General features: G+C 42.3%; 1 protein-coding gene across 11 annotated transcripts in view; it reads left to right on the forward strand.

Moving 5' to 3' along the window:
* Positions 1 to 26574, forward strand: part of MYCBP2 (MYC binding protein 2) — a 149717-nt gene that overhangs the window by 118884 nt on the left and 4259 nt on the right. For 9 of the 11 annotated variants that reach the window (XM_053384624.1, XM_053384612.1, XM_053384620.1 and 6 more), the window contains 22 exons: positions 1134 to 1378; positions 2462 to 2629; positions 3337 to 3494; positions 4199 to 4398; positions 5039 to 5188; positions 5793 to 5953; positions 9124 to 9280; positions 10493 to 10717; positions 11392 to 11457; positions 12274 to 12513; positions 12782 to 12880; positions 13860 to 13940; positions 14658 to 14924; positions 15063 to 15346; positions 16092 to 16188; positions 17070 to 17189; positions 18110 to 18211; positions 20137 to 20265; positions 20409 to 20541; positions 22762 to 22865; positions 24286 to 24474; positions 25467 to 25574. In XM_053384624.1, coding sequence (XP_053240599.1) covers positions 1134 to 1378; positions 2462 to 2629; positions 3337 to 3494; positions 4199 to 4398; positions 5039 to 5188; positions 5793 to 5953; positions 9124 to 9280; positions 10493 to 10717; positions 11392 to 11457; positions 12274 to 12513; positions 12782 to 12880; positions 13860 to 13940; positions 14658 to 14924; positions 15063 to 15346; positions 16092 to 16188; positions 17070 to 17189; positions 18110 to 18211; positions 20137 to 20265; positions 20409 to 20541; positions 22762 to 22865; positions 24286 to 24474; positions 25467 to 25574 — 3483 coding nt within the window. The remainder of the gene's footprint in view (positions 1 to 1133; positions 1379 to 2461; positions 2630 to 3336; positions 3495 to 4198; positions 4399 to 5038; positions 5189 to 5792; positions 5954 to 9123; positions 9281 to 10492; positions 10718 to 11391; positions 11458 to 12273; positions 12514 to 12781; positions 12881 to 13859; positions 13941 to 14657; positions 14925 to 15062; positions 15347 to 16091; positions 16189 to 17069; positions 17190 to 18109; positions 18212 to 20136; positions 20266 to 20408; positions 20542 to 22761; positions 22866 to 24285; positions 24475 to 25466; positions 25575 to 26574) is intronic. The other 2 variants (XM_053384616.1, XM_053384619.1) reach the window with 2 other exon arrangements.

Here is a 26574-nt window from a genome sequence, read left to right on the forward strand (position 1 = left end):
CTGCAGGAATGCTCTCTAGGAATAATGTACCTTTGTTCTCCGTACACCAACCTAGGTGTGTTCTGACTGCATTATTCCCCACTGTACCTGGAAGCCTGAGAACTCGCTGGGCTTTGGGGTTGCAGGAAGCACATCTTGCAGCTAATATTGCACTTCACGTGTATACCTTACATCCAGATTGTAAATGGCCATTTCCTTGACTGTTTGTATGAATTGCTTTCAGAAGACCAGGAAAGCAAGCTTTTATAAGTTGGAAAATAGTTCTTTCTTTCAGGCTGCCCATGCCATTAAAAGACTGAAATAGAAATATGGCAGGCAAGACAGTGGCTAATGACCACACAAAAAGTGGGCTAGTAATATTAATGAACTTACTTGCAGTACTGCTGTTTACTGGGCTAAAGTCAAAAATGGGAAAAGAATGTGATCCTTAGACCTGCATTTGTCATCTGCCACAGTCACAGGGCTGTCACATTTGGGTGTACTGAATGCTCAGTGCTCCCATTTTCCTCATGTGACACTGAAAGAGAGAAAACTATGCATTTATAGTAGGGGTTGCTTTTTCTGCTATCAATTCTGTGTTGTATCTGTGGAATGCAAGAATAATTTCTTACAAAGGCATATAAGCTGTTCTAAGCCCGAGGGAGATGCTATCCTGAGAGGCCAAGATTGTCCTCCATGTGATACCAGGAACAGAAGTTCACAGGGACAGAGAGCCAGTTTGGTGTAGTGGTTAAGAGCGGTGGACTCGTAATCTGGTGAACCAGGTTCGCTTCCCCGCTCCTCCACATGCAGCTGCTGGGTGACCTTGGGCCAGTCACACTTCTTTGAAGTCTCTCAGCCTCACTCACCTCACAGAGTGTTTGTTGTGGGGGAGGAAGGGAAAGGAGATTGTGAGCCACTTTGAGACTCCTTCGGGTAGTGATAAAGCGGGATATCAAGTCCAAACATGAAGCATACTTCCATTTTCACCTGCACATGCTGGTTGAGTAGTGAAGAAGGGGTGAAGTATAAGCAGTGGAGGTCTGGTATAAGGTGCTAAAGCTGCAATGCTTAGCAAGGGTATTGTTCCCTCTCGTTGGACCCTGAAGTTCCACTGCCATGGTCATGAAGTAGCATTATTTGTCTCCCTGTAGGTCAAACAGTCTCGGAGAAAGCCAATGCAAGTTAAGACACCTCGTGCCTTGCCCACAATGGAAGCCCATCAAGTGATCAAAGCAAATGCATTGTTCTTGCTGGCCTTGAGCAGTGCAGCTGAGCCCAGTATTCTGTGTTACCACCCTTCCAAACCATTCCAGTCACAGCTTCCGAGCGTCAAGGAAGGCATCTCGGAGGATTTTCCTGTTAAAATGACTTGTCTCTATCTTCAGACATTAGCAAGGTAACAATAAACAAACATATTGACTCCCTCCCAAATGTGCCTTAATATCATTAATAACTCTGCTTTTCTAAAATGCATTTACTTTGTCTTGAGATAACAATAACTTTAAAACTCAAAATTTACTGTATTGGTGTTAAGGGTAATCATTATTGCTATTAGGTCAAGGATTCCTAGTTTAAAGAAGCAATCTGTTAATTAACTGGAATCACTAACTATAATCATTACCTTTGTGTGTGTTAGATCATTTTCAGTAAATAACATTCAGCTCTTTCAAGCATGGCTACAGGTGGGTTTTAAAGTTTTTAAAAGCACATGTTAACTGTGTCTTGATGATTTTTTTACTATATATACTTTCCTATCAGTCAATGCTCTTCCAAAGAGTTCTAGCTCATTTCTGAGTGTCTGATGTCTGTGCTTTAAGAAGCCTGTTTGCAGCACTGAACTGTGTGTGCGTGCACACACAATCACATGGCATTCAGACCACTTTAAGAGTTCATTGGGCACGATGAAGTGAATATCTTCTTAAGGTATAGAATGTAAAATCTCATAAGAAAATAGACTATACTGGAAGTGACAGATTCTGGCTGGAGTCCATTTTGTCTTTGCTTCCACAAAGAGAAGCAGTTGGATTCTCTCCAGAGATCTTACTGAATTTCCAGGTAAGATCCTTTGCTGGGAGTCCTATTGCTGCTGAACCTCCCTTCCTTGGAAAAGGGTTCATATGCAGATGGCACTTGCAAGGTTTGTATTTTGAACCTTGCTGACTTGTTGCTCAGCCTGTCATCCCACTCAACCTTTACCTCTCAAATGAGGAAAAAGGGGAGTTGTAAAACAAGATTTAATAATTTTGAAAGCTTCTTTGGTTGAGACATTTAGCCTGTGTAGTGGTATGGTTTTGATGAGCTAGTATCTTTGGACAGTTAGTTGAAATACTATGTCCCAGGTGTGTTTAGGTAACCGTTAGGCAAACTGATAGTAATATATCATTTTTGTTGGGTTTATGCATTTAAATGATTGGTTGATGACTGATTGGACCGAAAAAGCCTTGGCTTTACATAACATGTGGTGTCTAATTCTTTTCAGACATCATCATGAAAACTTTGTTGGCTATCAAGACGACAACCTCTTTCAGGATGAGATGAGGTATTTGCGCTCAACTTCAGTACCTGCACCTTATATATCTGTTACTCCTGATGCCAGTCCTAATGTCTTTGAGGAGCCAGAAAGTAACATGAAATCCATGCCACCAAGGTATTCCAATGTGTATGTTAGTATGTGTTGGTGTGCTAACTGCTAAATTGTGATTTATTTATTTATTTATTTGCAACTCTTCATAACACTACTTTGAGAAAAGCATCCAGAGACCATCTTATTACACTTACTGAAAGCAAGGATAGTGTGAAGAACAATTTATGTTTACCACCTTTTTTATAAGCTCAAGAAGAAACTGATTTCTTGCACTAACCTTCATGATATTTCATTTAGGGAACTGGTAATCTAGTAAAAATGGTAATGTAATGTAATGTCTGACATAGAAACTCTTAAAAGGTTCATATAGTCTATAATTTTGTCAGAAATAAAGACGTTGATTGTTTCATTCTAGATAAGCTGAAACCCTGCTGCTGAACATCTTAGAATTTGCAAGATAATTTGTAATTTTCTGGGGGCCGGCACAGACATAATGCTTCCCATCCCTGAATTAAAGCCTTCTACCATATAAAAGCCTCTTAACCAGAGTTTGTAATCATATCTGCACAATGGTTAATGCTAATCAGGATTCACTCCTAAATGCATGGTTTGAAATCCGTTTTGGAAACCTTAGAAATCCAGGAGCAAGAAATAGTTGATTGAATTCATGAGCTTTCCCTGTTTGTTACTAGGAGATATATTTAAATTATTGGGTTGCTAAAATGCATATGCCTATAAAGATGTTAATTAATGCACTGTTATCTTTCTAGTTTAGAGACTAGTCCCATCACAGATACAGATTTGGCAAAGCGCACAGTTTTTCAAAGGTCATATTCAGTCGTTGCATCGGAATATGATAAACAACATTCCATTTTACCTGCACGAGTAAAGGCTATCCCCAGAAGGAGAGTCAACAGTGGAGATGCAGGTAAGGATATAAACTTTGCCAGCTGTGAAAATATTTTAACTATTTGTGTGGATGTATATGCTACTTTGCTTCTTTGTGATTTCTGTGCAATCCCAAATATGAGTTCTGGTGCAGAGCACTGATCAGAACTTTTTAGTTAAGTGACAGAGGCTTTAGCATGAAGGCTGTCCCCAGTCATCACAACACATTCTCAAAGAGACATGGCTGGTGCCTTCTTGCTTCCTTCCGTCTTGGCCGTCACCTTCAGGAAAAACTTTTCTTTTGAAAGAGTATGAGTTAGGCCCATTTTTCTTCTTCTTTTGTTTCTTTATTTTCTCCCTGTGGTGTTCTTCTTTTGCATTTAATTTTGTTTTTGGTCAGTATTGAGTCAGTGAGCCCCTTCACTATTATGCACAATGGGCACCCCCTCTTTTAAGTGTTCAGCTTTCTGATTGTCCACAATGCACAGCACATCCAAAAGCAGTGTCTGTCTGAGCCTGAACAGCCAAAGTGTAATATCTGATGAATGTAAAAGGTTGCAGCCGAACTGTTTGCCTGAGAATTAAGATACCCATTCAGTATAACCAACAAGTAATGTTTAGCATTAAGTGGTAGGACAGGATATTTGTACAGTTTCTGCTTTCAGTAAATTAATACTAATATACTAACCTTCTTAGTATATTATTAACTCTCTAATATGTACGTATTTTTATGCTTTTAAATAGAAGTGGGGTCCTCTCTCCTGAGACATCCATCTCCTGAACTTTCTCGGTTAATCTCCGCCCACAGCTCTCTTTCCAAAGGAGAGAGAAATTTCCAGTGGCCTGTTCTGGCATTTGTAATCCAACATCATGACTTGGAGGGACTTGAAATTGCAATGAAACAAGCTTTAAGAAAATCAGCTTGCCGGGTGTTTGCTATGGAGGTATTTAGTGCCTTAATTATCATCCGAATCAGTGTCACATCAGTAATTCATTCTTTTTGTAATAGCATTTTTAGTTTTCCAAAGTGTTTTATCGTGATGTGTGAATGTAGGCAGCTGGACTTACTTCTGAGTAAACTTGCTTAAGAGTGTGCTAGGTTAAGATATCTAGAATGCTATCTATTTCTGGTTCCTCTGCATAGCTAGCCGCCTTATTTGCACATACATTGCTATCAGAATACAGTCAAACCTCATGATACGTCTGCTTCAGGTTGCGTGTTTTCATCTTGCGTCCAGGAAGTACCGGAACCGTCCATAACACGAGGTTCCACTGTACTGACTTTTCTCTAAATGTGACTAACAACCAGTACATGCAGTTTATGCAGTTACTTGCATTTCAGTTCAGCACCTGTCACTCCCATGAGTTAACTTTCTGTTTTTCTTACTACTACATCATCAGCCAGCTAACTGCAAATGTCTGTAAACAAAATAACAGTGCCCTACATGTGTCTAGATTGTCTTACTATCATGGATTGCATAAACTGCACGTGTTTTCTACAAAATACTATTGCATCCTCTGAAATTTGGAATCTCCCCTCCAGTTTTCCTCTGCACTTAAACTTTGCAACTTTTATATTTCTAGGCTTTTAACTGGCTTCTCTGCAATGTCATTCAAACAACATCTCTTCATGATATTTTATGGCATTTTGTGGCTTCTCTAACTCCTGCCCCTGTGGAACCAGAGGAAGAAGAGGATGAAGAGAACAAAGCAAACAAAGAAAACGCTGAACAAGTAAGTTGAAGTGCTTGCAACTTAGTTCACTGTGATGATGTACTATGGAACCAAGTGCATCACCTTTTCCCAATCACCTAATATTGTCTCAGCAGATTTTATAATGCCTGTGAAGACAGTGTTTCAGTGAAGATAAAATACCAGAATTGCATCAGTTTTCTGTTTAACAGGCAGGGTACAACATTTGTAAGGAAAGTAGTTTTGATTATTTTTAATCTGAATTCATTGTCACCAATGACCAATTTATACCAGCAAAGCATAAAGTATACAGCATTCTCTATAGAAGACAAAACAAAAATAGAAAGAATATTGACTTAATATTGATCAGAACTGTAAGGTAAATCATGTGCCTTTTGTCAGAGTCCTCATCTTAATTGCAGTGCAGAAAAACAAACCATCTTGAATCGTGTTGCAATATATGTGGGTGTGTAATTAAGCACACACCTATTAATTTTATTAAGTTCTGCATATAGAATTTTGAAAGCCTCAGATCCTGAATATATACTGGGGAAATGGTTAACATAATGAGAACAGCTAGACCTGGGTGTGCCCTTACTTCAAGAGGGTAGCTCTTCAGATGTAACTTGCGCAATTTGAATTTCAGGAAAAGGATACAAGAGTTTGTGAGCATCCATTGTCCGACATAGTGATTGCTGGTGAAGCAGCTCATCCTTTGCCCCATACTTTCCACCGTTTGCTACAGACCATTTCTGACCTCATGATGTCTCTCCCAAGTGGAAGTTCATTGCAACAGATGGCTCTGAGGTAGGTGCTAGATACAGAAAATCTCCTTTAAAAAATTGAGCAGAGAGAAGAAGGTGTGTGTGTGTGTGTGTGTATAGCCTTTTTTCATTTAGAGCAAAAGTAGGGAAAAATCTAGGGACGCGGGTGGCGGTGTGGGTAAAAGCCTCAGCGCCTAGGGCTTGCTGATCGAACGGTCGGCGGTTCAAATCCCCGCGGCGGGGTGCGCTCCCGCTGCTCAGTCCCAGCGCCTGCCAACCTAGCAGTTTGAAAGCACCCCCGGGTGCAAGTAGATAAATAGGGACTGCTTACTGGCGGGAAGGTAAACGGCGTTTCCGTGTGCTGCGCTGGCTCGCCAGATGCAGCTTTGTCACGCTGGCCACGTGACCCGGAAGTGTCTCCGGACAGCGCTGGCCCCCGGCCTCTTGAGTGAGATGGGCGCACAACCCCAGAGTCTGTCAAGACTGGCCCGTGCGGGCAGGGGTACCTTTACCTTTACCTTAGGGAAAAATCTACCTACTCAGATATTTAGGCACCTCCTCTGTATGTGGCTGGGCACATTTCAGTATGCAGCATTCAAATGCCCAGAATTAGGTTGCTTCACAAGGTAATTGGTAGGATTTGTTATACTGGACATATTAACACAAGTTTTTTTGCTTTCATTTTGGAGCAATAGGAAACCATAGAATCCTGCTTCTGTCTTGTAAGAGCTGAGTACATTGACTGATCAGGATTCCTGTATTTAAAACTCAGTAAAAATGGTTTACTTCTTTCATGTACCTTCCTGCCTCCAAGCAGGTATAAATGTAGATTTAAACTTGTCCGGATATATGGAGAATAATCCCTTGTTCCAGTACTGCAGTTACCTTCTTTCTGATCTGCAGCTCTGGCACCATTTCAAAAAACAAAAGCAGGCTTCTTGCGGAATCAATACCAACAAATTGCAGATTGTGATGACACTCCATTGGCTACTACTTGCATCTGGCTATGTGATTATGTCATTGCCCTTGCTCTTGAGCAGTCTTCATTCAGATTGGGCTGTGTAATGACCAGGAAGCTGGATCAAATGCTGGAATATGTAAACATTTTCCTACCATTTCCCAACCTGCTCATTCAGGTAGAGTGTGTGTTGCATATTGCAAAGACTGGTGTGTCCCCTCCCCACAAAAAAATTAAACACACCTCCTTTTGTTCAGCCGTACTTACTTAGCCCATATTAATGTAAGACCTCATTCGTTACTTTCAGAGACAAACATTAATGGAACTGACATCTAATATCCTTCAAGTATTGTTAGCCTCTAGGCCCTTCCCTGTCTTTTCTGTTCTTAGTCTTGAATCTCAGGTGGGTGCAGTGGTGTAGCGGGGGAGGGGCTGAGGGGGCCATCTCCCCAGGCACAGTTTGAGGGGGGACGCAACACAGTGCCCTGCCCCATAGTGAACCCAGCACTATGGCACTGCTAGCAGCTGCTGGGGCTGGGGCACTTGCCAGAGTGCGCAGTGTGAAGGACATAACTGCTCACGACGCCTTCCCTGTGAGCCCAGCGCTGCTCACAAAAGCATCGCTGGGATCTCAAGGCTCAGGGCACACGCCTGCTCGTGGCTATGAGTGCGCCCTGCTTTGTAGCAGAAGAAGAGGACTTTGGATTTGTAGCAGAAGAAGAGGAGTTTGGATTTGTAGCAGAAGAAGAGGAGTTTGGATTTGTAGCAGAAGAGGAGGAGTTTGGATTTGATATCCCACTTTATCACTACCCTAAGGAGTCTCAAAGGGACGCGGGTGGCGCTGTGTGTTAAACCACAGAGCCTAGGACTTGCCGATCAGAAGGTCGGCAGTTCGAATCCCCACGACGGGGTGAGCTCCCGTTGCTTGTTCCCAGCTCCTGCCAACCTAGCAGTTCGAAAGCACGTCAAAGTGCAAGTAGATAAATAGGTACCACTCTGGCGGGAAGGTAAATGGCGTTTCCGTGCGCTGCTCTGGTTCGCCAGAAGTGGCTTATTCCTGCTAGCCACATGACCTGGAAGCTGTACACCGGCTCCCTCAGCCAATAAAGCGAGATGAGCGCCGCAACCCCAGAGTAGGTCGCTACTGGACCTAATGGTCAGAGGACCCTTTACCTTTACCTTAAGGAGTCTCAAAGTGGCTAACAATCTCCTTTCCCTTCCTCCCCCACAACAAACACTCTGTGAGGTGAGTGGGGCTGAGAGACTTCAGAGAAGTGTGACTAGCCCAAGGTCACCCAGCAGCTGCATGTGGAGGAGCGGGGAATCAAACCCGGTTCACCAGATTACGAGTCCACCACTCTGAACCACTGCACCACACTGGCTCAGTGTGCAGTGGTTCAGGGGTCACTCTCACGGCATGCCCCATCCCCAGGCGCCTCCTACGCACACCCTGGTGCGCACCAGGCGCAGGCGGGGGCCGCTCCACGACTGGATGGGTGAATATTTTACACACTTGTTGCCTCTGCTTGGAGATACATAAGTTAAAAGATAAGAAAAGAATATTTTTATACACCACGGCTGCTGCCAGGTTACTGATACCAAAATTTGGAAAGGGGACACTGTCCCCTCAATACAGGAGTGGTTAAACAAGCTATGTGAATTCATAGAGTTGGCTAAAATGACAGCAGCCATCAGATTTCAGTTGAATCAAAAACTCAAGAAGGAATGGACTTGTTTAGAAGAATATATGACAAAACATTGTTCGAAAACAAATTTATTGATATGCATGGACTAAGTTCGTAAAGGTGTGATAAAACTATTGTAAGATTGTTCCTGGGGTCAGTGTAACTAATATATATAACACAATGATAAGTTTTAAAATATAACAAAGGATGTCGAGCCGTGGTGGAGGGAAGTCACAATAATAGGTAAAAAGAAATATATATATATTTACACATACGTTTAGTAATGAAAGGGATACAGAATGGAAACAGGAATTTCTTTAATGTATTTCATACTGTATATTCTGTATATCTCATAGCCTACATTTCATGTTACAATAAATAGATAGATAATAGATAGATAGTTAAAAGGCATTTATTTGCCACATAGATAGACATGGGAACTCAGCAAATAATGGAATGCATTTCTTCTTAGTAGAGCCTGGGCTGCCTGTTCAGAGTCTTAAGGTCTGTTCATGGTTCATTAGATGCATTTAAACTGAAGAAGGGTGCTTATTAACTTATTTTTTTCAGATGCTGGAGCCTCAAATTCAAGCAATCGGATCACCAGTTTCTGCACCAGAGCAATGTGTTTCACCACATTAACAACATTCTGTCCAAATCTGATGATGGAGACAGTGAAGAAAGCTTTAGTATCAGTATCCAGTCTGGCTTTGAAGCTATTAGTCAGGTAAGTCGCATCTCCCAAGTTTCCAGGGAGGCAATAGATAAGCATATCTTACTAATCAGAAATGCATACACTCGCTTAAAATGAAGTTTCAGAAGTACTTCATTTTCACAAGCTGATCTTTCCCATATGTGTAGACTAGTGGTTTTCAACCAGTGTGCCGCGGCACCCTGGGGTGCCTTGAATGATGGTCAGGGATGCCCATCCTCGGATGCCCTCTTGCGTCTCTGCCTCCCAAAGGCTTGTACAGCTGTTTGTTGCAGCAGCCCTGGCTACAAGCTCCACAGGCGAATGATGCCTCTGGGAGGCCCCTCTCTTTGGGGTGGGGGGGGGCAAGGTCAGAGACCAGGGGTGGCAGCAACTGCCTGAAGGACTCCCAAGGAGAGAGGGAGAGGAAAGGAGGCTGAGGGATCACGGCACAAGGGACGGTGTTCGAAAAAGGATGAGAGGCTGCTAGCTGTGTAGGCAAGGGGTGACATAACTGACCTCCTGAGCCCCACAAGGGTGCTCCAGAAAGAATGTAGTTGGTCAAGGGAGCCATGGACTCAAAAAGGTTGAAAACCTCTGGTGTAGACCTATGGGAGGAAATGCAAGTTGTGATGTGTGGCTAAATGGTGTCAGGTAAGCTGCATCTGATTTTGGATGTGCCGTCTAGTCTTGTTGTTGTTTAGTCATTTAGTTGTGTCCAACTCTTCGTAACCCCATGGACCAGAGCACTCCAGGCACTCCTGTCTTCCACTGCCTCCCGCAGTTTGGTCAAACTCATGCTGGTAGCTTCAAGAACACTGTCCAACCATCTCATCCTCCGTCGTCTCTTTCTTCTTGTGCCCTCCATCTTTCCCAACATCAGGGTCTTTTCCAGGGAGTCTTCTCTTCTCATGAGGTGGCCAAAGTATTGGAGCCTCCGCTTCAGGATCTGTCCTTCCAGTGAGCACTCAGTGAGCAGGAACTGGCAAGCCACTCCAGTATCCCTGCCAAGAAAACTCCATGGACAAAGTCGTCTAATCTAGACACATGTTAATAGAAACAGTGTTTTTATTCTTACTTTACTTTTTAAAGAGAACCTTCAAACTCAAAATCACTGTCTCATTTCATATCTGCTCTTCATTTAAACTAATCAAGAAAGAATGGTTTGTACCACAGGAGTGACATAATTTTTTGCTTGATTTTTGTTTTTTTTACCTCTTTGACTCTGAAACTCCACTGTTTTGACAGGAATCATGTATAGTGATTTGTCTAAAAGACTTAACCAGCATTGTGGATATTAAAACGTCAAGTCGCCCAGCCATGATTGGTAGTTTGACGGATGGGTCAACAGAAACCTTCTGGGAATCTGGAGATGAAGATAAAAATAAGACTAAAAACATTACCATTAATTGCGTCAAAGGAATTAATGCTCGCTATGTGTCTGTCCATGTTGACAACTCACGGGATCTTGGGGTAAATCATATTCTGTGTCATATTTCTGCATGAATTTTGTTGAAACAAAGAATAGCAGAACTTGCATATTCTCATAAATTTGCACTGCTGTAGAGAGTGTAGTTATAAAATAGTTAGATCAAACTGTATCAAACGTTCTCTGTCCACTTCTGCAAGGGCTCTTGAGCCAGTGGATGGGTGAACAGAGCAGTCCAATGCAACAGCTGCACTATTGTAAATGCATTGTGCAGTGAAGTTACCAGCAAACACTGCTCCTGCATTTTCTTGCACAGCAGTCTACGACTGTCATGAAGCATTTCGCCAGTGGAACAAGCATGCTGCTAAGTTACTTTAATTTAGTTACTACTTTGAATGCAACCCATAGGATTGAGTTATAAAATCCTTGGTTCAGAAATGCAGGGTTCGTGCATTCAAAAAGAGAATCCCTTATACATCATCCTGCATATAGCACAGACCTAGAGAAGTGAGTTGACAGAATATAGAATTGATAGCTTCCCACATGAAGTGAAAATGCTGAGCTTTAAAGTTGTTTGGCTGTCACAGTTCTGCTTTTCTTCACTATCTAGTTTTATAAAATTACATATATTCATGTCCTGCACTTTAAGCTGTGTTGTTAGTATTCTCAACACATTTGAAAGCGTCTTTTTATTTTTGCTTCATTCTGTCATTTGTAGAACAAAGTGACTTCGATGACCTTTTTAACAGGCAAGACAGTAGAAGATCTTTGCAGAATAAAGCAGGTAAATAACTAATTTAATTATGAAGAAGAGTACATTTTAATTCTTAAAGAATATATGGTACTAGTTGGAATGTTATAGTTGCTTTGTTTGGCTCACAGCCCTGCAGCCCCAAAGCAATGAACAACATTAATAGATGTTACAAAAAACATACAGTAAAAGTGTGATACATACAACAGCTCAATGAAAACAGTATAAATAAGATAGCATCAAAATTCAATCAAGCATGCTGATTATGTAATAGGATCTGACTACCATTAGGCACAGCATATTGGTGGTGGCAGAAATCTTTCATTCTATTTGGCTTCTTTGCAGGAGTAATATGCATTTACCATGCCATTCAAGGGACTTGTTTTACAAAATCTCCATAACTGAACATTAGATGCCCTTTCATCATATTTGTACTATGTCTCTGGAAGAAACAAATAGAGATGTGGGAAATGAACGAATGCCTTCCACCTCCTTATGTTTTGCATTTTGCCCCTTATACGTGCCTGTAATAAAGGATCAGGTGGCTGCAGAAGCTGAATACTGTTACAGTTTTAAATTGCCCAGTCCTGTGTACAGAGAGGAGGGGAAGGTCCATTTTTAATCTAATTCATATTAGCAGTTGTTTTGAGTTGACGTTGGTTGGGTTGAAAGCTCTGTCTGTGGTGATAACCCATTCACACATGCCAAGCCCTCAACTGTTGAATGTGGATGCGTGAATCAGACTTTTAAATATTGGCTTTTGAACCAGTTACTTGTAAAGGCAAGTCATTAGTTGTATGTGTGCCTCCCCCCACCTTACAAATCCATCTTTACATTCCTGTGTACTAGGTTGACTTGGATTCAAGGCATATTGGCTGGGTAACCAGTGAACTTCCTGGTGGAGATAATCACATCATCAAAATTGAATTAAAGGGACCAGAGAACACTCTCAGAGTTAGGCAAGTGAAAGTGCTGGGATGGAAGGATGGCGAAAGCATCAAGATAGCAGGCCAGATCTCAGCAAGTGTAGCTCAGCAAAGGAACTGTGAAGCTGAGACACTGCGGGTCTTCAGACTTATTACATCTCAGGTGAGACACTGAATTACATCACAACAATTCATGTTTAGTGCTGTAAATTAGACATATAATCTAAGAGTGACTTTTGTGTAATTCTGTCTCTGAAGTTCTATCTGAAGCTGTTTCAATGAAAGACTCTATGGGAGCTTTATGCATGTGTTTATTTTTGAATATTGGGTATCTGCTATGAACTGCACATAGATATTTTAAAACGGTTAATGCAGCTGCATAAAAGCTTGTACGTAACTCTTCTACTGTTGTTTTATCCATTCTCTAATAGGTCTTTGGAAAACTCATATCTGGAGATGCTGAGCCAACACCAGAACAGGAAGAAAAAGCTTTGCTGTCTTCACCTGAAGGAGAAGAAAAAGTACACAATGTATTTATTTGTATTCTATCATTACTATGATTCTAAAACTAGTAATGAAAGTTCTGTCAATTTCTGACTTTTGCCATGTTGGACTGAATTCCCTGACCTAGATTTTCCTTTTAATTCAGTAGTGGTTTCGCCAAATTGCTAGTAATGCTGAATGTTTACCTACATGCTGGAAATATAGACTTTCTTTGGGATTACTTAACTTTCAACAATAGTCAGGGAATGTTTGGCAAGATTCATAGTAAGCCATTTATTTATTTCAGATGCATTGATTCACCAGTCGTTGAATCTTGGAGCAGCCTCACTATTAATGTTTTGTTCTGATTAACAGCCACTATTTAAAGTCCACATCTACATCCCAGTTTCTTCTTAATTCTTGTTGCAAAAAGCAGTTCACTAGGAAGCCAATGCATGGAAGCACTATCTGCAAGTAAAGCAGATTGTTTTAACTTGCACAGTATTTTATTGCTTTAACAGTAGGAACTCCTGTGTTAATATCCAGGTCCTGCAAAAAGCAGCTACGATTCTTCTTGCCAGAAGGTCCTACATAAACAAATGATCACTCATGTTCCCATTTCCCAAAAAAGTAGACGTGGAAGTCTCTGGGTGCAATAGTAACCCCCTTATAGCCCACTGAATTTCTTCTAAGTAGACATTATTAAAATTGCACTGTAAGTCACAATATGCCAGATTCTCCCAAGGCAAAATTCTGTCTCTGACGTCGAAGACATACTTGGGAGCTCAGTTCTTCATAGAGTATTAAACTCTTACAAAAAAACCAGGACAGTATTATTGACAACTTCTTTAAGGGGAAAAAATGTGTGATATGTATATATTCTTCAGCGAATTTATTTTGGCTAGTTATTCTGTTTTCGTAAATGCCAGCATATGCAAGGAAAGCAAAATTGTTCTAAGTTTCATGTTACAAAAATCAAACCGTGGAACATAGGCTCACATCAAATGTTAATGTTTCCATCTAAAGGCAACTTCGGATGCAGACCTGAAAGAGCACATGGTTGGAATTATATTCAGCAGAAGTAAACTGACTAATTTGCAAAAGCAGGTTTGTTTACTACAGTAGCCTTTTATAGTTTTGAGCATTCTACACACCCTTGGATATGTGGTCTCCTGGGCACAGGAGAGAGAGGGAGGTTCAGCATGGGAAGTGGCAGCCATTGGGGAGAGGAGGGCAGAAAGTGGTTGGGAGAAAGAAAGAGAGTTTGGTGGCTGCTGAGCATTTTTTAGCTTGGACATGTTAACTATCCCACATTTATGCAAAAGGGGTCAAGCAGGTTTTTGTTTCTTTAGAAAGAAGAAAATGCAAACTAGGAACTTCTGGGGATATAAGCAGCAGAGCAATTCAAAAACAGTTTGGGTGGGGGCCAGGTAATTTACTCAGCAGAAATCAAAACGTTTGTGTTTTACAAATTAATTTAGGGACCATTTGTTAAGTTACTGCAGATACACCACATACACGTGGCGATCCAAAAGAGCAAGCCCTGGACTTAACATCTAGAACATTTTGTGTCAGCTGAAGCCTATGCATGTGCAAATTGTCCCTTTCTTCATCGAATGACTTAGGCACAGTGTAATCCCGCAAAATGTTCTGATGTGGTGGGAAGGGCATAAGGCTTATTTTTGCACGGCATGATGTGCGTATGGAATTTGATCATGGCATCACAATTAAAACACTGATGAGTTATAAATCAGCTTAATTGCACTGGAGTCATGAGGTGGTTGATTGCAGTTAAATTACTTTTTCCTGTTTTCCCCATGTTAGGTTTGCGCTCATATTGTACAGGCTATCCGAATGGAAGCGACTCGTGTTCGGGAAGAATGGGAGCATGCAATTTCTAGCAAAGAGAACGCAAACTCTCAGCCTAGCGACGAGGATGCCGCCTCTGATGCCTATTGTTTTGAGCTGCTGTCCATGGTGCTGGCACTGAGTGGCTCTAACGTAGGGCGTCAGTACTTGGCTCAGCAACTGACGTTGCTTCAAGATCTCTTCTCGCTGCTACATACTGCTTCACCCAGGGTACAGAGGCAGGTTAGTGCAAAATGAAAATTTTCATATGGTATAAAGAGGCATCGTAGTCAAATTTAGTTGAAGTTGTTTATAATGATCAATTGATACATTAACTCAGACACTGAAAATGTTGACTAACTTCCTGGGTGCTTCATCTAGGTGACCTCCTTACTTAGGCGTGTGCTGCCAGAAGTCACCCCTAGTCGCTTGGCTAGTATCATAGGAGTCAAGGCGCTGCCCCCAGCAGATATAAGCGATATCATTCATTCAACAGAGAAGGGAGACTGGAATAAGCTGGGCATCTTGGACATGTTCCTGGGTTGCATTGCCAAAGCACTCACTGTACAGCTGAAAGCCAAAGGAACCACTATCACTGGCACAGCTGGCACTGCAGCTGGCAAAGGAGTTACTACAGTTACATTACCAATGATTTTCAATTCCAGGTTAGTAGATGTTGCACTCTTTTAATGTTCTTTCAGTATCACGGCACAGGGAATTAAAATGTCCCCTTTCAAAAATTACATCCGGAAATTGCCGGATATCTCCTCTTTTGGGGGTCCTACATGCCCATCAGGGGGGAATTTTACATTTTAAAGCAAATGTCCTGGATTTTTGGTTTTAATTTTGTGTGGGCGGCTCTGGTTCAGGCTTGGGCTATGGCGTGGGCAACCTGGGCTCTGGTGCAGGTGGCTTGGGCTCTGGTTCTGGTTCAAGTGACCCGGATTTGGACGCAGCAGCGGTGGAGGGGCTATCGGGCGGTTGCCCTAAAAAAAGCTCAACAACCTTTGGTGCCTGAATTTTTGCCCCTTGAAATATGGCAACCCTATTTTAAAAAGATGTCAAACATTGTGTTCTCAAAGACGGCAAAATGCATTTCATTTCAATACAGTCATACCTCGGGTTGTGAACGCTGCGGGTTGCGCGTTTTTGGGTTACGGGCCGCACCGAACCTTGAAGTATCGGAACGGGTTACTTCCAGGTTTTGGCGCTCACGCATGTGCAGAAGCACTAAATCATGCTTTGCGCAGGAGCAGAAGTGCCAAATCGCGTCACACACGGCGCTGCGGGTTGCGAACGTGCCTCCCGCATGGATCACGTTCGCATCCCGAGGTATGGCTGTATTGTATTCTCAGGTTCTTTCTAATGCTGATTTTATACATATATATGTTTGCTTTTTCCCCTTTCCAGCTATCTTCGACGAGGTGAAAGCCACTGGTGGATGAAGGGCTCAACACCAACACAGATTTCAGAGATCATTATTAAGCTCATTAAAGACATGGCTGCCGTAAGCTTCCAGCATCTTAGCGTACTGTGCTGTTCTTGTGCCGAATTGGTCCCTGCACCCTCCTTCCCCTGCACTGAGATTTCCCTTTAATTTCAGAAAGCGTTATTTTCTCCCTGCATGTAAGGACCACATCAGATGGGACTAGAGCTCCACCTAGTGGTAGCATGCAGAATTCACTGTTTTCCATGGTTGTTGGCCATCATCCCATGGGTGAATATTGCCACCTAGCACCCAAGGCAGGCAATGTTCAGAGCCGATAAGTGTGCAGCTCCTCTGCCCCCACCAATCCCTTGCTTTTTTGGACAAGCTTTTTCCTTTCTGAGCTCTCTGCCTTGCTAACAGAGCAAAGCCCACTCAGTGCAGACTCCAGAAAGGTAAAGTTGGTCTTGCCGGGGGAATTCGGATATATGCATTTTTGCATATACAGTGGTGCCCCGCAAGATGGAAAACCCGCTAGACGAAAGGGTTTTCCGTTTTGAAGGCGCTTCGCAAAACGAATTTCCCTATGGGGTTGCTTCGCAAGACGAAAAAATCTTGCGAGTCCCCGCGGGTTTTTTTCGCTTTTCCCCCCCTTTTCCTAAGCCGCTAAGCCGCTTATCAGCTGTTCTGCTGATAAGCCACTTAACAGCTGATTGCGAAAAGCCGCTAGACCGCTGTAGCGCTAATCCGCTAAGCTGTCAATGGGCTTGCTTCGCAAGACGAAAAATCCGCTAGACGAAGAGAATCGCGGAACGGATTCTTTTCGTCTTGCGAGGCACCACTGTACATTGCATCCCTGGAACGTAACCCCCGCACGAGATGCGACCGTTCTGCAGTTTTAGTGTACATTTCTGCACAGTGCATTATATTAGGGCTCGGTCTAAGTTGTGTCTCTTCCACAGGGTCACTTGTCTGAAGCTTGGTCCCGTGTGACAAAAAACGCTATAGCTGAAACAATCATTGCATTGACCAAAATGGAGGAAGAATTCAGGTCACCAGTGCGTTGCATTGCAACAACCAGGGTAAGAACAGTTGGTTATTCTGTTACACATTGTATCTTGCTTATTGGAGAGGTTTCGCCAGGGACATCTACACGTACCTGGGTTAGCCACCTAAGGTTTTTGTCTCTTGTGTTTGGTTTATTTGTGTGGGCTATTGCTTTTTCCTTGAGTAAATTGTATTTCTTGATATATATCACCTGTACAAGAATAATGATGATCTTAAAAGGAGAAACACTGATAATAACAAAAGGATCTGATTATATTTACTGCTGCAGAACTTTTCTGTTATATTCCCATTGCTAACAAATTTGATTTTCCTCCAAGTACATATCTGCTGGGAATTGTGTTCTGTGTGTAATATTACGAGTTTGAAAAAGCTACTTCTTGTGCAGAGATAGTGCTTTGTATACGAAAAGGGAATTATCAGTTTTAATAGCTACACAACATTGTTGGATCTCTCATGCCACCGTCCCCTCCTTTTGTTAAAACCTTTTGTTGACCATAAATTCAGTATTTCACAGAAGAATGAAGGTATATATAAATGTCACACAGTTTAATATGAGGCAACTTAGTTATGTATGCGTGGCTAAATGATATTTTTGAAAAGGAGATGACAGTGGTTGCAGGGAAAACGAAAACCTCTTTAGAATAGTACTAAATTTCCTAAAATTCTAAAATAACTGCTAATCAGGTGTGAGGTACAGAATATATAAGCTGTTTGCAATATATTCTGAATGCCTTTTACAAAAGCTTATGCTGGGTTAAAAAAAATCTTAAATGTTCATTACTCTTCTTGCGGAACTTCTGCATGTTGCTAGAGAAAATACAGTTTGAAGATGGTTATGTTTAAGTCATCAATATAAACTCATTGCTTAATTCCGAGGATTAATATGGCTTACCGCACTCTAAAAAATAATTTGATCTTGTCCTCTTTTTAACAGCTCTGGCTGGCTCTTGCATCCCTTTGTGTGCTTGATCAGGACCATGTAGACAGACTTTCCTCTGGAAGGTGGATGGGAAAGGATGGGCAGCAAAAACAAATGGTAAGGAATAGGCAGCAACAAACTTTGCAGGAAACATAAACTTCACCAACTTTTGAATAAATCCTTAGTTTATCTACTACTGTGCAGAATTTGCAATGTGAACAGTTAAGCATGTGCTTTGTGCCTTTTCTTCTGCCCACTTCTGTAAGTCTTCCTGCAGACTCAGCCAGTTGCTTGTTGGAGACTTGTCACTTGCTGGAGAAGATTTGTGCACTTTTTATTTACTTTTTCTTAAAGGGGCTGATGAGAGACACTGGGTACAATCTTACAATGACACCCCAAGAATAAAAGGCTGGAAAGAAGGGGGGGTTCCCCTTTCCAGCTTTACCAGCAGGACTACATTTATTATATTTTTGAAGTTACAGATAGGTAGCCGTGTTGGTCTGCTATAGTCAAAACAAAATTTTTTTCCCCTTCCAGTAGCACCTTAAAGACCAACTAAGTTAGTTCTTGGTATGAGTTTTCGTGTGCATGCACACTTCTTCAGATACCTTCTTCAGGTATCTGAAGAAGTGTGCATGCACACGAAAGCTCATACCAAGAACTAACTTAGTTGGTCTTTAAGGTGCTACTGGAAGGAAAAATTTTTTTTATATTTTTGAAGCCACTGATTCCTATTAGTGTCAGTTTATGCTCCTAGTGAGTGGTTTTCAACTTCCCTGTTAAGGAGATCATTGATGGAAGACAAGCTTCTCTGAAAGACAGTCTTTTTTTAGTCCTCTCTAGCACTCTATTCAAACAGCAGTCCTGGGTCACAACTAGGATTTTGAAAAGATCTCTCTCATATTCTGCACATGGACTTTTTTTTTATACTATGCTAAACTATAATACACTGAAAGGTTTAAAGGTTTCTTTGATTGTCCTTGAATCTTCCTGCCACACTTGTCATCTTCTTCTTGTGCCACACCCTTTGAGAATCACTGAATTAAAGTATTGTAATTAAAAGACGCCTGCTTCTTGGGAGAAAAGCAATGGCAAACCTAGACAACATCTTAAAAAGCAGAGACATCACCTTGCCAACAAAGGTCCATATAGTTAAAGCTATGGTTTTCCCAGTAGTGATGTATGGAAGTGAGAGCTGGACCATAAAGAAGGCTGATTGCCAAAGAATTGATGCTTTTGAATTATGGTGCTGGAGGAGACTCTTGAGAGTCCCATGAACTGCAAGAAAATCAAACCTATCCATTCTGAAGGAAATCAGCCCTGAGTGCTCACTGGAAGGACAGATCCTGAAGCTGAGGCTCCAATACTTTGGCCACCTCATGAGAAGACTCCCTGGAAAAGACCCTGATGTTGGGAAAGATGGAGGGCACAAGGAGAAGGGGATGACAGAGGACGAGATGGTTGGACAGTGTTCTCGAAGCTACCAGCATGAGTTTGACCAAACTGCGGGAGGCAGTGGAAGACAGGAGTGCCTGGCGTGCTCTGGTCCATGGGGTCACGAAGAGTCGGACATGACTAAAGGACTAAGCAACAACAACAAAATAGCCACTGGGGAAGAAATGAGGAGATTAAAATGTGCCCAGCATCATTTTACAATCAAACTTGGGGTTTAAATTTTAGTATATAAAAATACGCATCATTGTTTCAGTAGTTTTCTAATTGGATCATATTGTTTGATACTTGAAAGCTGAAACAATCACAGTTCTATTGTTCAACAAATTACAGCCTGGTTATATCTGTGTCATAAAGCTCCCTATCTGCCTCATTCTGATTTTATTTTTTAAAGCAAATTATTGGGGTGAGGTTCCCATCCCCTCAAAAAATGTAATTCTGAGAACCTCTTACTACTTATAATTAACATTTTATATGTTAAAAAGCTGCTGCATATAAATGATTGAAATACAAGTAAGTTTTTCTTCCTGTTTGGATAAAATAAGAAAATTTTCCATCGGCTTGAACTATTTGCTCTTTTCCCCCATCAGCCTATGTGTGATAACCATGATGATGGAGAAACTGCTGCAATCATCCTATGTAACGTCTGTGGGAATCTCTGTACCGATTGTGATAGATTCCTCCATCTCCATCGGCGAACAAAGTCTCATCAGAGACAGGTAAAGTGTGATGTTTTCATCCTCTCAGGACGAAATGCTTTTGTAGAAACATAGATCCATATGTACAAGTATCACCAGAGATTGTATCTTTGAATGATCTTTGCATTTTGTCAGTTTAATATGTGTTTGGCCAAATCTGACAGGTATTCAAAGAAGAGGAGGAGGCGATCAAGGTCGATCTTCATGAAGGTTGTGGTAGGACCAAACTTTTCTGGCTGATGGCTCTTGCAGACTCTAAAACCATGAAGGCTATGGTAGAGTTCAGAGAACAAACAGGTAGGATGTATTTTCGTGTATCCTTTGGGTAGTTAGGGTAATATAAATCCCTAAAATGAGATGAAATGTTCCGTTGACTTTCTGTAAAACATGGGTTAATTGATTTACTAAGAAACGCATAGGTCTCCATTATGCACAGTTTTAACTGGATCATCAACTCAAGCAGCAGAACTTTTTTATATAAAGCAAACAGGCTGCTTAGTACTCAGCTAAGCTGAACAGCTGATCCTAACACTTGCAGAGATCTGCGTACTACTGAAGCAAAATAAATAAAAATGGAAGGAGAGATCATTTGTATGTGCTTAATTTGCATCATTTGCACAAGACTTGGTAATAGGAGTTGGGTTGATAATGTCATATTTTAAAAAATATAAATTCTTATCCCTATCCCTATCAATATTAATATTATTATTATGAGCCCTTTATGTAATGCTGGTAACACTTACTTCTGGCTCATAGTTCAGTGGAAAGCACCTCTTTTGCAAAAGGTTTGGGCTCAGGTCCATGCAGAAAGTTCTAAGCAGTAGATGAGGCAGGAGTGGTGAATTACCGTATTTTTCGTCCTATAGGGCGCACCGGCCCATAGGACGCACCTCATTTGGGGGGGGGAATGAATAAAAAAAATTTATTCCCCCCCCCCCAGCCGCGGCTGCTGCCCCAAGCCTTGCGCACACCTGCCCGAAGCACGGGGCACCCTCTGGAGGGCTCCGCATGCTTCGGGCTGCAGGCTGCCGCCCCAAGTCTTGCGCGCCTGGCGGGACCTCCCGCTGGGCGCGCAAGGCTTGCGGACACTCGCCCAAAGCACGGGGAGCCCTCCGGAGGGCTCCACGTGCTTCGGGCGGCAGGTTGCCGCGCCAAGCCTCGCGCGCTCGGCGGGACCTCCCGCCGGGCGCGCAAGGCTTGCGGACACTCGCCGGGGCTGCAGGCTGCTGCCCGCAAGCCTTGTGAGCCCGCGGGAACTCCCGCCGGGCTTGCAAGGCTTGTGGATAGCTTCCTGAAGCCTGGAGAGCGAGACGGGTCGGTGCGCACCGATGCCTCTCGCTCTCCAGGCTTCAGCGAAAGCCTGCATTCGCCCCATAGGACGCACACACATTTCCCCTTCATTTTTGGAGGGGGGAAAAGTGCGTCCTATGGGGTGAAAAATACGGTATATGTGTCCCACCTCTGCCACCTTCAGGGCCACCAACTGCCGTCATAATTGTGGCTGCCCAGCTGCCGCCACCACTGCTGCTGCAGTGCTTTGATTTTTTCCCCTTCCCCACCCCTCCATGCCTCGTTTTGAGTCATCGTGGTTGAGGTCATTCAGGGAGTGCCTCTCCTCTGTCGCCGCCATTTGTTTCCAGAGCACCAAATTACTGTTTAAAGTTAATGTAAAGCTTGAAAGTAGCATAAAAGTTTTGTGCTAGCTTTAATGAGTAAACTGTGGCACTGCGGGCACGCTCTGTCACCTTGCCCACGATGCCTCGTTTTTGAGAAAGGGCATCTTTCTTGGAAGGGACATGGGTGGCGCTGTGGGTTAAACCACAGAGCCTAGGACTTGCCGATCAGAAGGTCGGCAGTTCGAATCCCCACGACGGGGTGAGCTCCCGTTGCTCGGTCCCTGCTCCTGCCAACCTAGCAGTTCGAAAGCATGTCAAGTGCAAGTAGATAAATAGGTACCACTCCGGTGGGAAGGTAAACGGTGTTTCCGTGCGCTGCTCTGGTTCGCCAGAAGCGGCTTAGTCCTGCTGGCCACATGACCTGGAAGCTGTACGCCGGCTCCCTCGGCCAATAAAGCGAGATGAGTGCCGCAACCCCAGAGTCGGCCACGACTGGACCTAATGGTCAGGGGTCCCTTTACCTTTACCTTTACCTATCTTTCTCAGAAGGAGGCACAGGGTGGGTTACACCACCACTTGTGTCAGGAAGAAATGTGTGCAACAGAGAGGCTGTTGGGATTAGGAGAAGGAATTGTGTTCTCATGTAGCGCATTGTCCTGTACTAAGCCTGGTCTCAAGTTCAGTCTCTGCCACCTCCAAGTGAAAATTATCTCAGGCAGTGAGACTGTTTCCACACAGGGAACCTGTAGATTCCTTTACTTTGCAATAGCCAGCTTTACTTAACAGCTGTATGTACAATGCCTGTTTCTTCTGGTAAAATGGTTAACACTCACCTTGGCAATAATAACGAAAGAAGACATTAGGCGAAGAGTACTAACTTTGTGTCCTGTTGTTGATCTAGGCAAACCCACTACGAGCAGCTCTGAAGCGTGCCGTTTTTGTGGCTGCAGAAACGGAACAGAATTATCAGCAGTGGGCAGCGTCTGTTCTGATGCCGATTGCCAGGTCTGTGTGAACTGTTGAATCTTTCCACCCCATTTATAAGTGACACGTTATTTTGATTCAGTAATGTGAGAGCTCGTCTGCAGGTTGCACACAGGCATACAGAGAAAAACCCAACAACCTGCTTCTTCTTTGCAAAACATCTTTGCTGAAACTTCCACACCTTTCTGTGTGTGCGTTTGCCAGGATTGCAAGTAGGGGATAGGAGAATTTTGGCAGAAAGGCTGGGGAATGCTTTAGTACTCCCACTGTCATCCTCCAAATTACCCTTTTCTGAACCTGCTTTGAAGTAATTCCGGCAGCTCATTTCTTGATCTTGCATCCATTTATCTGTATTGTGTGCTGAGCTCTAAGAGCTTAGTACTTCAGTTAGCTTGGCAATGAAAGCTGTACCAGAAACGGACATTTTGTGCCAAGCGTGTTGAAAAGATAACATAAAGAGGATGGAGACATGGTTTAGTACTTTCTAATAATTTATTTGGGCAGTAACATTCGTTAGACAAGAAAGGTCGGAATTTTCTTTCTTGGAAGATTTTAAAGGGGGTCTGGATGAGCATTTAGGGCGCAACTTAAGATAAAGTGAGATATCATCCTTTTGAGCTACTTCTTTTAGATAACCAAGAAGCACCGAGAGAGAACAATACTGTTCCAATACCCCCTTATCGAATAGGTTCCCCTCCTTTTCAGTTTGCAACAGAGGGATTTTTCAGGCAGTGGGAAGGGAATGAAATGCATGCAGAACTGAAAGAAGGAAGTGCAGAGGTGATAAATATTCCCCTTCCTTTCATATTTTGCCTTCTTCCATCATTCTTGTTTACTCACACACCTGCCAGGTGCAGTTCTCCTTCCCAATGCCCTTGTTCCACCTGAAGCGCCAATTCTGGCAAAGGGAAGAAGAAATTACCATATTGGCCTGATTATAAGCCACACATTCTTTCCAAATTCCGACCGTGAAAAGTTAAAGTGCGGCTTATATTCGCAACCTTATGATATCGCTGCTGAAACAGTTGCCCACAAGGGCCGTCAGGGGTGCGGGACAATGGCGCCCGTCCCAACTGTGGCTCCCAAGCCTCCCCCGAACTGTTGGAAAGAAAGGGGAAGGCCGCCGGCAAAGAGCCCAGTAAGGAAACAATTGGAAAGCAGACTGAACAGGCAAAAAAAAAAACCCCACCAGCCTTTTTTATGTCTCTCCCCCCCCCCCCCAATTTTAAAGGTGCAGCTTATTTGCGGGTGCAGCTTATATTCAGCCCAATACGGTATTGACGCATACTGAGTCAGTAAGGCAGCTTCCTATATAATACAATTACTACTGCTGTTACCTGTTAAATCTGTGGCAGGACTTTTTCTCCTCTCTGCCAAATAGAAATTATTGGCTCCAACCACCTGAGTGTGTATCATGTTAGTTTACATCTGTTTTTAACAGGAGTACGCTAAGATAGCTTGCAGCAAGACTCATCCTTGTGGTCACCCCTGTGGCGGTGTCAAGAATGAAGAGCATTGCTTGCCCTGTTTGCATGGTTGCGATAAGAGCACCACGACCCTTAAACAAGATGCTGATGACATGTGCATGATTTGTTTCACCGAGGCACTTTCGGCAGCACCAGCTATTCAGGTTTGAATGTTGTGTTTAATATACAAAAACACTAGCTGATTCTCAGAGGTTCCTAGTTAATCAGCAGGGAGCAACTTTGTAGAAATCATGTTTATGCCAGCATGTAAACTATGAACTATTCAGAGCTGCTGTTTTTGTGCTGCTTTTCCAGGTAGTGTTAATTGCTAATAAATTATGATGCAAGAATTTCTGCTGTTCTAATTCTCAGAGCATTGCCAACCTTCTTTGGTTCCAAGTTGCATTTGTACTGCTCAGGTGCTTAGTAGCTGGTCTTCCTTTGTCAGGTTTATCCAGTGCTGAAATTTACCCTAATGATCGGTTCAACCCATTCCAAGTGTGCTTTTACCAAGTCACCTAGTTAATGCCTTGAGTTATCTCATATGGATGATCTCTATCATGAATTCACAATCCTTGACTTTGCTCCCGATCAATTTTTATTCCAAATGTCTGGCTTCTGTGCCAAATTGCATGTGCCCTTCACAAGCTTTTTCTAATCTAAGTCAGTTTAAGCAGCTGTTGGATCTTTTAATCCTAGCTCTAGGTTCTGAATAATTTTAATGCAGTGTTTTATTAGTTGTATTTGTTTACATTGTTTTATTATCTACAATGTTCTTTTAACAACTTTTTTGTAATTATCTACTGTGTGAGATTCAATTATGTCTGCAGGCTTGAGCATAATGTGCTAGCATAATGTGGCTTCCTGTTTCTCCCTTCCATCACCACATTTCAGGGTCTGCTTCAGAGGGTCTTCAACCCTCTGGAACATATTTTGAGTGTACATAGGTGGCTGGAGAGGAGAAACCAGAAGTTAAGTTGTACTAACAGACACCAATTCACAATGTGTTGGGTATCACCCATTTTTCTTACTGTATAATCAGAGTAAACATTTTTTTTCTGATTTGCAGTTTGTCTGCTTTAAGGCAAAGCTTAATATTATGATGTGTACCAGGGATTATTTCTGTTAATGTATTGATAAATCTTCCTCTTCACAGTTGGACTGTAGTCATATATTCCATTTGCAATGCTGTTGCCGAGTTTTAGAAAACAGATGGCTTGGGCCACGGATAACATTTGGGTTTATGTCCTGCCCTATTTGCAAGGTGAGCCAATGGTCAAGCGCTATTTTAATCCCTTGAGAAACAAGCCATATTGAAGGGCCAAGAAATGTGCTCATCCGATTTTCAGGATTGAAATCAATGTGAAATGGATAGTCTTTAAGAACATTACTAGGAAATATTAAGGGCTTGATCGAAATTCTAAATTATTGATTTGCATGCTATAAATGTCCAAGGAATTTAAGAAACAATTGGTGTGTCTGATAGAAAATAACCTCCAAAATAATTTTGTGCAACAGTTATGTCTCTGGACCATTACAGTAAATGTTAGAAACTGCTCAAGTTAGCAGTGTATGCAAAGTATGTGTGATTTGGAAGAAGTAAATGGGGAACAATTAGTGATTTAACATAATATAACAGGAAGGAGCAAGCACCCTGTGAAGGAAATGTGAAACAAATTGCACATTTCGAACTATGGAAATCACTGACATGTTTCAGTCACACCAGTAATATGTGCTGAGGCTTTTAGATACATTAAAATAGCTATGGTTAAGGAATAAACAATATTTTCTTGCCTCTCTACTTTTGCATACTTGCATTAACAAATGTTATGCTAAACATTGATGGGTGTTTTCTCATTTCATCTATCAGCAGCAATTATTTGTCACCCAATAACAAGGCTTTCTGGATAACACACAACAACAATAAGAAACAAACAAATCAAAGCCATAAAACTAAAATATAGAATACAGCATAAAAACACAACATCAAATAATAAAACCAGTACAGCAAGCTTCTCAGCAGATCTTGAACATTTCAGGAGTTATTCTAAAAACAGTTACATTACTAAAAGATTTTTCAAAAGGCTGGGAAAATACAAAGTACTTCACTGGGCACTCAAAGGGCCACAATGTGTGGGCACCAGATATTCTTTTACCAGGGCGTCATCACTGAAATGGCCCTCTCAACAGGAGTGTTGAGACTCTTACCATGTTGGTCGATAGGCATTTTGCTGTTTAAAATTGTGTGATCCTGTTTAAAATGT

This window comes from Podarcis raffonei, chromosome 4 (genome assembly GCF_027172205.1).
Source record: "Podarcis raffonei isolate rPodRaf1 chromosome 4, rPodRaf1.pri, whole genome shotgun sequence".
Classification (NCBI taxonomy): Eukaryota; Metazoa; Chordata; class Lepidosauria; order Squamata; family Lacertidae; genus Podarcis; species Podarcis raffonei.